Source organism: Cibotium barometz, chromosome 56, assembly GCF_041138505.1.
Source record: "Cibotium barometz isolate CiBa-2024 chromosome 56, ASM4113850v1, whole genome shotgun sequence".
Taxonomy (NCBI): Eukaryota; Viridiplantae; Streptophyta; class Polypodiopsida; order Cyatheales; family Cibotiaceae; genus Cibotium; species Cibotium barometz.
The window spans coordinates 20,101,429-20,115,730 of record NC_141101.1 but is presented as its reverse complement, the minus strand read 5'-3'; the positions used below and the strand labels follow the sequence as shown (position 1 = coordinate 20,115,730).

Sequence of the window (14,302 nt, the reverse complement as noted above, 5' to 3'; positions counted from 1 at the left end):
TGGTATTATGGGTAACCGCACATTAAATACTAGCTACTTAGTGTTATTGGTATAGCTTGATACCATGCTTGACGAGTGTATGTTGTTGAAGTGTAAGAAGTAGCGCCATGCTTGAAGACTGTGTGTTGTCGAAGTAAAACAAGTTGATACGCGAGACAACTACATGGTCTAAGTGTAAAAAGTGGATTACGCAAATGACGTGCCATGCTAAATGATGTGTATAGAGATACGCTCATTGAAGTGTAACAAGTCGTGTGAGACATGCCATGCTAGATGATATGTATAGTGATACGCTCATCGAGGTGTAACAAGTGGTGATTGTGTTGTGTTTGTGCCTATCAACATTTTTATATTGGGATTAATTATTATGATATCACAACTAGTTAGAACAACTAATGTGTTTACATTTATGAGATAGGTAATGAGCAGTGTGTATGTGTCGCACATGGAGGATCTTGTCTATATCATCTCGGATTATTAATTCATATGGGTTATTCATCATACTTCTATCCCCACTACAAAACTTCATATAGATGGGATAAGAGAATTCAATGTGGAGTGGCACATGGTAGGAGATTTGAAGACACTCAAATGCATGTACAATGTTTCTAAAGGTGGTAATGCAAAATCTCCATTCTTATATTATACAAAAGCTTCTAAAGTCATGGATAAAAAGTATTGGAATAAGGCTCCTATTAGACACCTCAAGGATCCTGACTTTAACCAGGTGCTTAACATTCCTCTTAAAAGGGTCCACATTTGCATCTTGCATGCTCTATGTGGAATCATAGAGAAGCTTGTGTATCTCTATAAAGGATTTGCATGGAAGTTGAAACCAAACAAAGAAGGGGCAAAAGCTATCAAAATGGTAGAGAAACTACTATCTGATATGGGACTTCATGGTGGCAATGTGCATATAGAGACAGACACAAAAGGATCTACCAATGGAAAAAATGTTCCAACCAAACCATCAATTGGTGGAGTAAAAGTCAAAAGGTTCCTATTATTTCATGGTGAGGAACAAAAGAGAAAAGAAGAGAGGCCATCAAATAAATCCAAGTTGACAATCAGATATGAATTATGAAAGAATCCTCATAGAGAATGATGCAAATGATGGAAAAGCCAAAAATAGTAAAGAACGTGTTTGGAAAGAACAAGATATTTGGATATTGAGACAAAAAGAAGTGGAATACACGAGACTTTTAAGAATTCAAAAACTATTTAGAATATTTCAAGTCAATTAAGGCTATCCATTGATTTCTCCTTTCCTAAATACTTTCCTTTCCTAGGTGTCTTCAGTACCTTGCTCATCTTCTCAACAACCTCTGGGTTCCCATTAACTTTTCTTACAATGCTCTCGATACATGCCATCTCTAGACAATACAACACGATGTGAAACAGAATTAGATGCAATACAACGCGATGAGTTGAATAGACAATAAATACATCAGCCATATCGTGTTGTGATCAAATAGCAAATGGAAAAGAATCACATGTAATACAACGCGATATGTTTGATAGAAATGAGATACATCAACCATCACTAGCACATGGAGAAGAATCATAAGTGATACAACACGATATGTTCGACAGATATAAGATGAATCAGCCGTATCGCATTGTGATGAATAAAAATGAAAATTGAACACACTATGATATACGGACCAGATATAACTTTAATGAGCAACATCCCTTTGTATCATGCCATGACATGAGACAGAATCAGAAGCAATACAGCTAACACATGAAACAGAATCAAATGCAACACAACGCGATAAGTTGAACATACAATAGAAACATCCGCCATATTGCATTATGATGAAATAGCACATGGAAAAGAATCACATGTAATACAATGTGATATGTTTGATAGACATGAGATGCGTCAACCATGTCATGTGATGATGAACTAGCACATGGAAAAGAATCACATGCAATACAACACAATATGTTCGACGGACATGAGATGAATCAATCATATCGCATTATGATGAACGAAAATGAAAATTAATTTTAAATTATTTTGGCTGAAGAAGGTCCAATAGCACAAGTACACTTTGTTTCCTTAGGCATTAAAGCTCTAGTGCCTTTTCACTATATACTTGTGTGCTTTGACACTAATGCTTCTATGCCATGGTGAATGGTTGTTACATGATAGAAGTTACAAAATGTTAACTTGATTGTAAGGATTTTATTATGGATCTTGATTCTCACCTTCCAAGCCAATAATTGGTCCTTTGAGAAAGCCTTGAAACCTCCTTCCATAAACAAATGCAAGTCTGGCTGCCTCCTACCAAGGCATGCCTACACTCTCCCTAGCATCCATGGCTGAGAACCTAAGCAACATCCGCTTGGTCATCACTCACAAGAGACAATTGTTTCCCATTGTATTTTGTGCATGAGTCGGCCGTCCTCAGCTCTAACCTATAGGAAAGACCTAAGCTCTAATACAAATGTCACATGCTAATGTGACAACATGCTGATGATGTTGTCACATGCTGATTATGCATGTAATTATTGTTAATTGCATGCACAAACTACTTACACATAGAGAGAACAGAAGAAAAATCACATTTAATGTTCTGAATGCACAAACTAATTACACGTCATCTTATTGCGCTTTCGAGCTTGAGCCCAAAACCCTCTAAAGTGCCCCTAAGAAACATTTGAAGCTTGTCACTATTTCTCTTATAAAAGGTGATGCATTTTTGTACTTCTCCTTAATGCATACCATGCATAAGTCATGTCTTTAAGTTCCAATGTGGTCATTACAAATAGCAATGTTTTGGCAATCAAACGCCTATGTTTTACAATATGGTACTTCAGAGTGCCAGTTTCGATTGCTGCAAGAATGGTTTTTGTATAACGTAGAGGATGTGAGGTGCCCAGATTAATGGGAATCATACCTTAAAATCAAAGATTCAGATTATTTCCAAGCTGAAATATTCACCTGCTATTCTAATGATGTTTCAATTTGGATGGCCATGAAACACTACAATGATGCTTTCCTAGCAGTCATTGATTGCAAGTGGCTTGGCAGCAATTTTAAGAAATTCTGGTCCATCTGCATTTATCCTCTTCTCGAGCGCATTATAATTCTCAAGAACCTCCCTCAACCTGCTCTTCATCTCTCCCACCTCCACCTTAATAGCATGCACTGGGAGAAAAAATTGTAGAAACACCTAAGAAAAATATTTATATAGACGTTCAAAAAATAGTACCAGTAAAAAAAAGGGCCAAAAATAAGTTACCATCCTCTAGATCTGTGGCACTTGCTTTCATCATGCGAAGGCTAGAATTAAAGCGCTGCAAGAGCTTCACTGCCAGAGCTTCCACCACATCGATCTTGTTCCGCAAATCTTCCTACATAAAAGCATTTTACACATGTAACACAAGGACACGTGAAAGTGACAAAATTGATGAACTACTTGTAAAACAAACCCACTTAATCAATAATCACAAATAATGAAAGAAAGTAGGATTAAGAGAAGAGAGAAACAAGACCTCTCACTCAAAAGGGAGCAGGCCCCTCCCCCTATGTAACGCAGGGACACATGAAAGTGACAAAATTGATGAACTACTTGTAACAACCCCCCCCCCCCCCCCCCCCCCCCCCTATGTAACGCAGGGACACATGAAAGTGACAAAATTGATGAACTACTTGTAACAAACCCCCTTAATCAACAATCACAAATAATGAAAGAAAGTAGGATTCAGAGAAAAGAGAAATGAGACCTCATGTTAGGAGCCTATTCCCCTCTCAGTGAGGTCTCATTTGTCTTTTCTTTGAATCCTACTTTCTTTCATTATTTGTGATTGCTGATTAAGTGGGTTTGTTACAAGTAGTTCATCAATTTTGTCACTTTCACACATCCCTACGTAACTCATGGTTAGTTAGTACGAAAGGTACGATATGGTATGGTACGATAAAATACGGTACTAATTGGTACCATAAAATTTTTTGAGGTACGGTACGATATTAGTACGTTTTTAAAAAAAAAATACTTCCTAAACTTAAAAATTGTAGACAAGAAGTTACAAAATAGTAGAACCATGAACATAATGTCATCATGCCATTAGAGTACAAAATTGTACAAAAGGATAGGCCAAAAACTCATGGCATGGGTGACCGCCAACATGCGTACATACATGATACTACATACTACAATACATCATCAATGGGCTAGAAGGAGATAGATGCCCAATGCCTAGAGAGCTATAACATATATCAAAAGTCTACATCATCACCAACATATGCATGATCATCAACATGATCACTACTAGAGTGTCCATCAAGAGAGTTCTCTGAAGAGGACTCTTCGAAGGTGGACGAGACACTCTGGGGATCATTCTCGCTAAGTAGGTTGCCTTCATCATCAAACAAGGGCTCTCTAGGCAGTGGGGTATCATCATGAGGGGGCAATGGAATATCATCATGAAGGCGGGGATTGGAGCTCGAGGATCCCCGCCTCACATATGTGCGAAGGCCACCCTTTGCCGATGCCGAAGGCGGAGGCCTATGAACTCCAACTGCTCGGCTCCGTCCATGCTGACTCCTGGTGCTGCAAGTATCTGCTGCCACAAGCTCACTATAGAGCTCCATGAAGATTGCCTCCTCCTCCTCATCAGGCAATATGATCGCTTGCCTAATATGGCAATGGCAAGTGCACACGCTCCTGACAAACAGCTCCCTATAGGCTGCAAAGGGCGATGAATGGCTCTCTAGAAGACTGAAATTGCTCCACGCAACAACAACAACAACAACACACACACACACCCCCCCCCCAAAAAAAATAAAAAATAAATAAATAAAAATTTAAAAAACGTACGGTATCGTACGAATCCGTACGGTACGACAGGTACGTACGATTTCAGTCGTGCGACGTACGGAACTAACCCTGCCTACGTTACACAAGTGGTCAGCAGCAAAATAACAGAATGCATCAAGAAAATTGTTTTGTAATGTGCCTCTTAGCACTGAGTCTAGCGTTCCCATCATTTATCTCAAACAACGTGTATCTTAATGCATCATAGGTCAGCACGACGAATGAGGTGTTCTTCAATACCCTTCTACTACCGAGTACCTCAAGACTCGGGTGCTGACACATATTGGACCCAAAAGTTTATTCAGAAGGCTTCACCCTTAAGGTCGTCATTTGTGAGTTTTGAATTGACATCTTGAGCGTAGAATACTTGTCTAGCTGTAGGATGCATCAATGCTGTAGCTTAAAACTCCTAAGAGCTCTCAAAAACAACACCTTGACCACTCTAGTTTATTGTGGGTGTCAAAGTTAATAAAGTGGTACCACTCTATATACATTTGGAGCACGCTGACCCAGGCACCATGTCATACTGCCGCATCAGCACCTTGATTAGGCAACCATGGAAGCTTTCAAAATTGAACTGAAAAAGCTACAAAACCACCACAAGACATGACTAGACAGAGCCATCAATGACCAGATCAAGAGGTAAGCAAACTTTAATCTAAATTTTCAAAATTAGAAGAATGAAGTCAATGCAGGAATTTGTGTACATGACGTTGGCAATGGCAAGGATGGACACAGAATAGAAGAGTAGTATGCTGCAGAAGACCATGCTCGAAAGCAAAATGCAGAGTCGGAAAAATGTATGCAGGATGCCTGCACTTGGCTTCTAGACGGAAGAACTAAAATGACGGGTGACGCAATAGAAGAAACAAAAAAAAAGTGAATAAACAAATGGATCCACATGCCAAAGAAAGAGCCGGCCCACCAAAACAGTGCAAGAAACCTTGGATGAAGAAAGGTAGGCTAAAGCAGTTGGTCTCAGATTAATGGCAGTAAAGTACCAATCCAAAGCATCTCCACAGGAAATGAATACGAAGGTGATCTAGTTCAAACATTCAATCGCACTCAGCAGTACTGAAGAAAAGGCCATTGTAGGGTCTCCATACCATGCTCTTTACAAATTGGGTAAAGATATGCTTTTTGTAAAGCTACTGTTAACAAAGATGATTAACGCAACAGAAGACTTTAAAAAAACATAAGCACACACCAATAAACTACTACTAGACTTCTATTATACCTTCAGCAAACGGCAGAGGATGTAGCGCTACTATCACACACACCGGAGGGGTTGCAAAAGCACACAGATGCATTACTGTCCTTGAATGTTAAACTCAAAAAGGTCAAGGTCGTGATTGGGTGTACTGCAGAAGGCCCTTCCATGTTTGACAATCATATGGTGGGGATAGTGAAAGACACATCCTTAGGTTTGGCGTTCAGAGGCCCAAAATTTCTTACAAAACCAATGGAAGAGCAAGAATAGCCACGGCGATATGCATCTCTTGCACGCTTGGGGACAAGCTTTGAGGGCCTTACTCTCCCCATGGGAGATGCCGGATTATCCATATACAAATGCCATAACACAGCCCAACACGAGGCAACCAAGCCGGAACATAGGCTGTAGAAATGCCAAGCCAACAATATAGTCCATATACCTCCGTGTGGGTACTGATTCTTCCCCAAAAACCACGGGTCTTCATGCAATAGAGCTGGTACAGCAAGTACAACTCTCCATTCAGTCGGTACAGTAAGTACAATGGTTGGTACAGCCGGTACAGTGGCTGGAACAACCGGTACGGTGGTTGGTACAGTAAGTACAAATGCTGGTATAGCATGCACAGTGACTAGTACAGTTGGTACGGTGGATGGTACAGGAGATACCACAAGTACAAATGCTGGTACAACAAGTACAATGGCTAGAAACCATAATAAATGATTAAATACCCTTGCCTTCAGTATTTCTTCGTGATGGAAGCCTCCAAAACAGTCCCCAACAGCCGGTATTCTTCATGGCAGCCTTCAAGTAAGAGAGAAAGAGAGTAGCCATCATTAGGGCAGCCTGGAACGGTGGTAGAGGCTAGTGTGCAGCAAGAGAGCCTCCATTAATGAAGAGAGAGGGCTCCCATGAGCTACAATGGCAAGAGAAGGCTACAATGACAAGTGGAGAGTGAGGCCACTTGTCTCACTTTGATCCATTTTCTAACAAGTGTCAGGCCACTTGTCTCACTTTGGTCCACTTTCTTGCCACATGTCCCAATCTAAGAGATGGGTCCTTCCATAAACTTTATCGCTAAAAATATCCCAACCGCCCCGGCGGCCCCCCCCTGACTCCTCTCCTCTGGCAGATGCCTCTCAATCCTCTCCTCGCTCTCCCCCCTCCTCTCCGCGAGCTACCATCCCTCCCTCGGTCTCTCCAGGATACTCCTCCAGACCACCCACTGCCCCGGGGCAGCGCAGCTGGGTAGGCCAGAGTTCAGTTCAGCGGCTGTTCCACCGCCACTCCGGGCCGGTGGAGATGGCGATCATAGCTTCGCCCGCCACAGAGTTCTCTCCAGCCTCCCCTGGGGGGCCCCCGCGAGTGATGGGGCTCCCAGTGGATTATGGTTTTTTCAGGTGTCTCCAGCTGGATGCTGGCCCGTTTGAGACACTGGTCGCGCCCTTGCGAGTTTGCGTGGTGTGCCATCCCTCTCGTTCTCCTTCAGTGGTGAGCAGCATGGTAGCCTTCTCCTTTCCTCTCAGTGTTGCCCCAGACACAGCATGGGATTGCAACTCTGTAGAGGAAGTTTTGCGTGATCAGATACTGGAGTTTTCTCACCACTTCAGTGACCTGGGGCTCACGGACCTATTGCAGACCCGATTACACTCAGCCCGCATGAGCTTGTTTGGCATAGGAGATTGGCGGGCGGATCCGGTCCACACCTCAGTTGAGGCGGTGCTACTGATTCTCCTCCACGCCGCCCCGAGGGTGCAGCCTACCTTTGGATACATATATGCAGAGGATTGGTCTCACGCCTATGCCCTGGACAGGGCGAAGGAGGAGTGGGACTGGACACAGAGACAGGTCACCCTTTTTTTGGAGAGACTCCGCACCCGGACTGACAGTGACTATTCTCCCTCCAAGCCAGCGTCCAAGACTCACAGAGTGGAGGGCAGCTCATCCGGGCTGGCTGAGAGGGGTGAGCCAGTGGCGGCTGCTTCACTTGCCATAGCTCATCCATGAGGATCCTCTCATGGAACATCCAGGGTCTTGGTGGACCTCGCTGCTACATTGGTAGGGCAGACTTCGCCAGGAGATCCAGAGGGCTCTCGTTGGAGGACCCATAGATATCCTTTTCATCCAGGAGCACCACCTTTCTGCCGGGCGTACCCGCACCTGCGGGAAGATCTTGCCAGGCAGGAGTCACACTTTTTGGTCACCGGCATATGGCTCCCAGGGGAACCAGGGTGGAGTATGCATCTCAGTCAGCGAGCAGCTTCTATCCAAGGTTGTGGATTCTGGCACTCTGGTCCAGGGTCGAGCGCAGTGGATCATCCTTCGGGTTGGGGAAGACCGCATTGGCTTCCTCAACTTCTACGCCCCTAATGGGGCGACCGGGAGAGCTGAGTTCTGGAGCACCATTAGGCAGTCCCTCCCCATGGCAGACCATTGGTGCCTGGGGGGGGGGATTGCAACATGCTGGAGGATGCAGAGGACAGGATGGGGGGCAGCCAGGAGACCATTCATGGGCCGGAGCTCGCTGCCTGGGAGGAACTAGTGCTGCAGGTGAGAGGCCAGGATCCGTGGACTCTCTCGGAGTTTGGCAGGTTGCAGGGGAGTTTATCTTTCTCGCGCTCAGATAGACGGGCCACAGGAGTTAACCTTTCCCGCATCGACAGGTTTTACATTGATGAGTGGGCTTGCGATAGAGGTGGCACTGTGGGTATACTTGCAGGCTCCTCGTTTTCAGACCACTTTCCAGTGCTTCTCCAGATCGATGACCCCACGAGAGGAGAGCGAGGCCAGATCGTCCGGATTCCAGATTGTCTCATAGAGGAGCCCGAGATTGCGACCAGAGTTGAGCACGTCTCGCAGGAGCTTCAGTTCAGGAGAGGATCGGCAGCCAGCGATCTTGACAGGGGTTTGCAAGAGATCAGCAAGATGCTCAGACAGGCTGCCCTGGACCGTCTGGAGGCTTTCAGAGAGCAGGAGAGGAGCCTGCGGAGGAGTCTAGCTTCCCTTCAGAGACTTCAGGAGAGGAAGCCTACGAGCCCTTGGATTTCAGAGCAGATGGAGTCAGCTCGCACAGAGATCAGATCCATCAAGGAGAGGAGGGTGGAGTTCCGATTCCATGCTCGGGCTTCTTTTTGGACACAGGCTGGAGACAGAGTGACTCGAGACTTCTTTGAGGCGACAGGGCCCCGCTTCAGACGAGAGGGTCTCAGGCGTCTTCGGCAGGCTGATGGCCAGGTGGTGGTGGATCCCCCCAGGGTTCGGGCGATCGCCACAGATTTCTACAGGGATCTGCTCTCTGCTGAGCCAGCAGATGACAAGGTGAGAGAGGCTCGGGAGGCAGTCTGGAGCTTCACGAGACCGGTTGTGCCGGCCCATTTGCAGCACTCCCTTCTCTCCCCCTTCTCGGATACGGAACTGGAGGAGGCTCTTCAGGCACTTCCTCGGGGCAAATGCCCTGGTGAGGACGGTCTCTCAGTGGCTTTCTTCCAGAGGTACTGGGGTCTCTTGCATAGGGGCTTCAGATTGGCATTCCAGGAGATCATGGAGTCGGGAGACATGCCGGACAGCATGGCAGAGGGGTTGATTCACCTGATCCCCAAAGAGGGAGGAGACAGAATGGAGATTAGACAGTGGAGACCGATCACCTTGCTAGGCACGGCCTAAAAGGTCCTAGCTAAGGCGATCAGCAGGCGGCTTCAGCCTCACCTTCCGGACATCATCCACTCCACGCAGACAGGCTTCATCCAGGATAGGAGCATCTTGGATAACATCTTCTCTTTCTGGGAGGCTACGGCTTTGGCTAGATTTCGGCAGGAGGATCTGGCAGTGCTCCTTCTCGACTTCGAGAAGGCATATGATCGGGTGGACTGGGCCTTCTTGGAAGGCACTATGGAGAGGATGGGCTTCCCCCCTCAGTGGATCCGTGGGGTCTCTGCACTCTACACATCGGCCCATAGCCAGGTGCTGATACAGGGCGTGCGCGGAGAGAGGTTCCAGCTCTCGCGCTCGGTGCGGCAGGGGTGCCCCTTGGCGCCCTTTCTTTTTCTTTTTGTGGCGAAGGCCATGAGCACTTTCTTGACGGCACAGGATACAGGTTTGCAGGGCCTCCAGCTCCCCATCCGCACCTCGGAGGAGCTCCTAGACTCGGAGTTTGCGGATGACACTACTGTCTATCTTCAGGGAGGGGAGGAGAACCTCCGCCGCTTCGCCTCAGCCATGGACAGGTTTTGCAGAGCTTCGGGCGCTTTGATCAACTGGCACAAGTCGTGTGGGTTGTGGGTCAGTTCTGTGCCTCCCCCGACTTGGAGGCCAGTTGATGGGTTTCAATGGCTGCCCCCCGGCACTACAGTGCGCTATTTGGGATGCTATGTGGGCATTGACATATCTCCGGAGCAGCAGATAGCCCCCCTTCTTCTGAGCATTCGGAAGAAGCTTCTGTATTGGAGTACCGCTCGTTTATCTCTGGCTGGCCGAGTGGTTGTGGCCAACCAGGTCCTGCTTGCTACCATGTGGTACATCACTTCTTGCTGGGCCTTCTCGCGGGCGTGTATTGGCCAGGTGCAGAGGCTCATCAGGAACTTTCTTTGGTCCGGTGGCGACGGGCGGCCCGCCAGGGCCAAGGTGGCATGGGCTGTGATCACCCAGCCGAGGGAGAGAGGCGGCCTGGGCATAGTTGATCCTATTTGTCAGAGCCGAGCTTTGCTTGGCAAGTTGGTGGTTCGTGGCCTCCTACCAGGCGCTGAGCCGTGGAAGGAGTTTCTTGTTGCCAGGATTCTCAGCCGCACTCCTTCTCTTAGCGGCCCCTGGACCCCCAGCATCAGGTGGATCTTTACAGAGCAGCGATCCAGAGGAGTGGGCCTTGGCTTCGAGGAGCGTTTTGCAGCTAGCCTTCTGAGGGCCTGGGAGCATCTGAGGCCGTCACTCTTCCAGACTCCCCCGGGCACCGATGAGGAGCGCCTGAGGCAGCCATTGATCTGGAACCCCTTGATCCGACTTCCCAGTGGACCCCAATCTAAGAGATGGGTCCTTCCATAAACTTTATCTCTAAAAATATCCCAACAGGTAGACATTCTGTCATAGGCACTTTGCCAACTCTTGGCATTTGCTCAATTCCAGATGTAATGACGCGAACAGAATTTCCATCGGAGTCGGGCCAAAAATAGCAACTCTCCTAAATTTTACAAGTGTGGTCCTTTGTATTCTAGGATAATCTCCCATTCCCAAAGCTTGTACTTGCCAAATATTTAGACATCCTGGAGTCCACCATACCCTTTCATACTGGGAAATATCCAGGCTGGTGACAGATAGTGAAAGAATACACATCCTTAGGATCGGTGTTCAGAGGCCCAAAATTTCTTACAAAACTAGTAGAAGAGCAAGAGTAGCCACGGGTATATGCATCTCTTGCACGCCTAGGGGGTGCATCTGCAGCAGGTTCAATAAGATCCTTTGTGTCTGACTCATTGGTCTGACCAGCAACAGCCATGTATGAAGCACCTTTTTCACCTTTTTGGGCAGTTGACCTTGCACCACTAGATCGAAGCTTGATAGAGAGGTTGCAGGTTATGATCCATGTCTTATTCGAAGCAAACCCTCTACCAAGCCTATCAAGTGACTCAAGGCTATGTTGGAGAACAAACCTTATCCAAGTACAAAAGGAGAAAGGTGTGCTAACAGCCTCTAAAAAGAGCTACATATGTATGTGTGTGTGAATCCACTCTTAGAGTGGTTCACTAAAATATCTAGATATTACACCTGTAATGAACTAAGCAATGATGTCATACAAGAGAGGCTCTAAGCCTATAAAAGCATTGTGCATGATTGAAGTAATCATTTGAGTCGTGCAATTTATATAACTCTTTGAAGCATTATCTCTCTCTCTCGAACTCTCTCTTCCTTACTTCTCTGTTCATCAATACCATAGCCATGTTTATCTTCAAGCCTCCATAGCTCTCCTATTGTTTATCTAATATGGTATCAGAGCTACTTTTAGGGTTTTCACCCCCTTGTCTGCGCACACTTCTGCCTACTCAACTGTAGCCGCCATAGTTGTCCTCTCTGTGCTGCGCCACCCAGTCCAGCACTGCTGGCTGTATGCCCAGTTGCCGCCTATGTCACCTATACCAGCTGCCTGCGCTGACCACCATCGTCACCCAGTTGCCACCTACCTGCAGCGCTTCCCATGTGCACCTACAGCACTGCCTATCGACCTATGTGGAGCCACAATCTGCCGCTACTGACGTCCAGCTATTCCTGCAAATTCAACATCAGCTGCACGACTCAAATCGGTCAAGAAAGTCTCAAAAAAATCAATTTGGGCCCTTTTTATTTTCTGCAATCCTTACTTAAATCAAAATAAATAACCCTATTTACTTTATCACTTTTTTTTAAATTGAGGGTGCAAATCTAGCATTGACATGTTGCTATAGCATGCTAAAGCATCACTGATCAAAACCCCCTTATTTAACTTTTAAAAACCCTAATTTTTTGGGACATTATCTGTAAGGGATTAGACACTCGCATTGGAAACTCTCCTTTGTTAAGACCCATCCAAATTCATAGCATATCATGGTTACACACATGTTCATTGACAAGTTCGATGGGAAGAGCTTCCACACCCGGTAGACTAAGCTAAAGTTTAGTCTCATGTCTGGCCTTTCACTAAAGGGGAAGAGAAGATGCCCAAGAATAAAGATACAGCTCAGAAAGCATGGATGCGTAGAGATCAAAGAGCCTTTGGCCTCATAGCCCTTAGCCTCTCTAATAACTTTATACACCATGTTGCAGATCTCCCAACCTCCAAAGAAGCCTATGAGAAGATGGACAAGCTTTTTCGTGCTCAAGCAAAAAACTCCAAAGTTTCTTTGCAAATTCAGTTCTATGGTCTTATGATGCAACCACATGAGAGCTTTGATGCTCATGTGAACACAATGAAGTCTTGATGAACCAGCTTGTAGCTCTAAAGGTACAAGTTGAAGATGATGTGGCCCTTGCAGTACTCATAAATAAAGTCTATCCTGGAAGAGCTTTACGGGGGACCTCATCACCACACTGAAGAATCTCCCAAACTTTGCAAAGTATGAAGACTCATGGGCCTTTTCAAGGTCTACTACAACAGAAGGTGACTTGACTCCCATTTGTCACTGAAATCGCCGACACATAACAATAGACCAACGCTTCAAATACCAGACAAAGCATGAAAACACAGCAGAAGAACCATAAACAATATAATAACATCGCACTGAGCTAGACTGGCCGGCCCCCCGTACGAACTTCTATATCCAGAGAGAAGCTTTTACAATAAACCAAGGTGCGGGTGCATACAGCACCGGATTTTCCACAAAGCATATACGAGACTTTCAAAGAGCTCTCTTCTCAGAACCAAGACAATTCAATCCCACAAATCAGTCCAAAAACTGTCTCAAAACAGTCCATAAATTAGCCCCAAATATGCCCATAACAAGGCCAAATCTGATAGAGAGAAAACACAGGCAGCTATCACACGTGTGGGTACGGCTACTGTGTTGCTGCCGTACAGGTGTTGTACTGCTGCTGTACGGCTGTCAGTACAGCCAGCAATCGGCCAGATGCTGGAGGTGATAAGCAGATGCAACACAAGGTTGGCAACCACCTTCTGCACAGAGTCAATCGGCTACTGCTATGCTGCTGTTTCTGTGCGCAGCCAGTCGAGGAGGGCAAAAGCATCTCTGATGCAGTCGACCAGCCCAAAAACGATAGCCAAAACAAGAGAGAGAGACCTTGCTGCAGTTGGCCAATCGTGAGAGCAAACCAAAGGGAGACAACCAGTTGCTGTACGGCGAGTACTCCCAAGCGTAGAAAAGAAAGAAAGAGATCAGCTGTGCAGCCCGCCAAAGCTCTCATGCGCTCTCCCTCAAAAACAGCCCTCCCTTGCTTTTTAATAGAGTCGACCAGCCCTATATTTGAAGTGCTTTTTCCTTTTTACTAAAAACAATAGGGCTAGCCCAAAATATCCACTGTATGCTTTTCCCAAGCTTGTAGCCCAAGTTTCATGTAGGCGCCTCCTTTTGTCCACCTGTCCATGCCCCAAATATTTATGTCCAGCCTTCATTAAAGATATGTGAACACACTGACTTATAAGCATTATAAGTCACTTCAATAAATAAAATCCCATGCTTGTATTATCATCTCCAGATTGGGCATATATGTGCATATTTCATGCTGTATCTGGCCAGATTTATGAGGCCATGCATTCATCTTATTTTAGATATTTTTCTGCTATTTTTGT

The 14,302-nt window shown here is 45.9% G+C and overlaps 1 protein-coding gene across 1 annotated transcript in view; it reads right to left on the bottom strand.

Moving 5' to 3' along the window:
• Positions 1-5,070: 5,070 nt before the first annotated feature.
• The window catches only part of LOC147607004 (uncharacterized), a 55,548-nt gene continuing 46,316 nt past the window's right edge, over positions 5,071-14,302 (bottom strand). Inside the window, exon 5 of the mRNA XM_086791581.1 lies at positions 5,071-5,352. Coding sequence (XP_086647707.1) covers positions 5,311-5,352 — 42 coding nt within the window. The 3' untranslated portion in view covers positions 5,071-5,310. The remainder of the gene's footprint in view (positions 5,353-14,302) is intronic.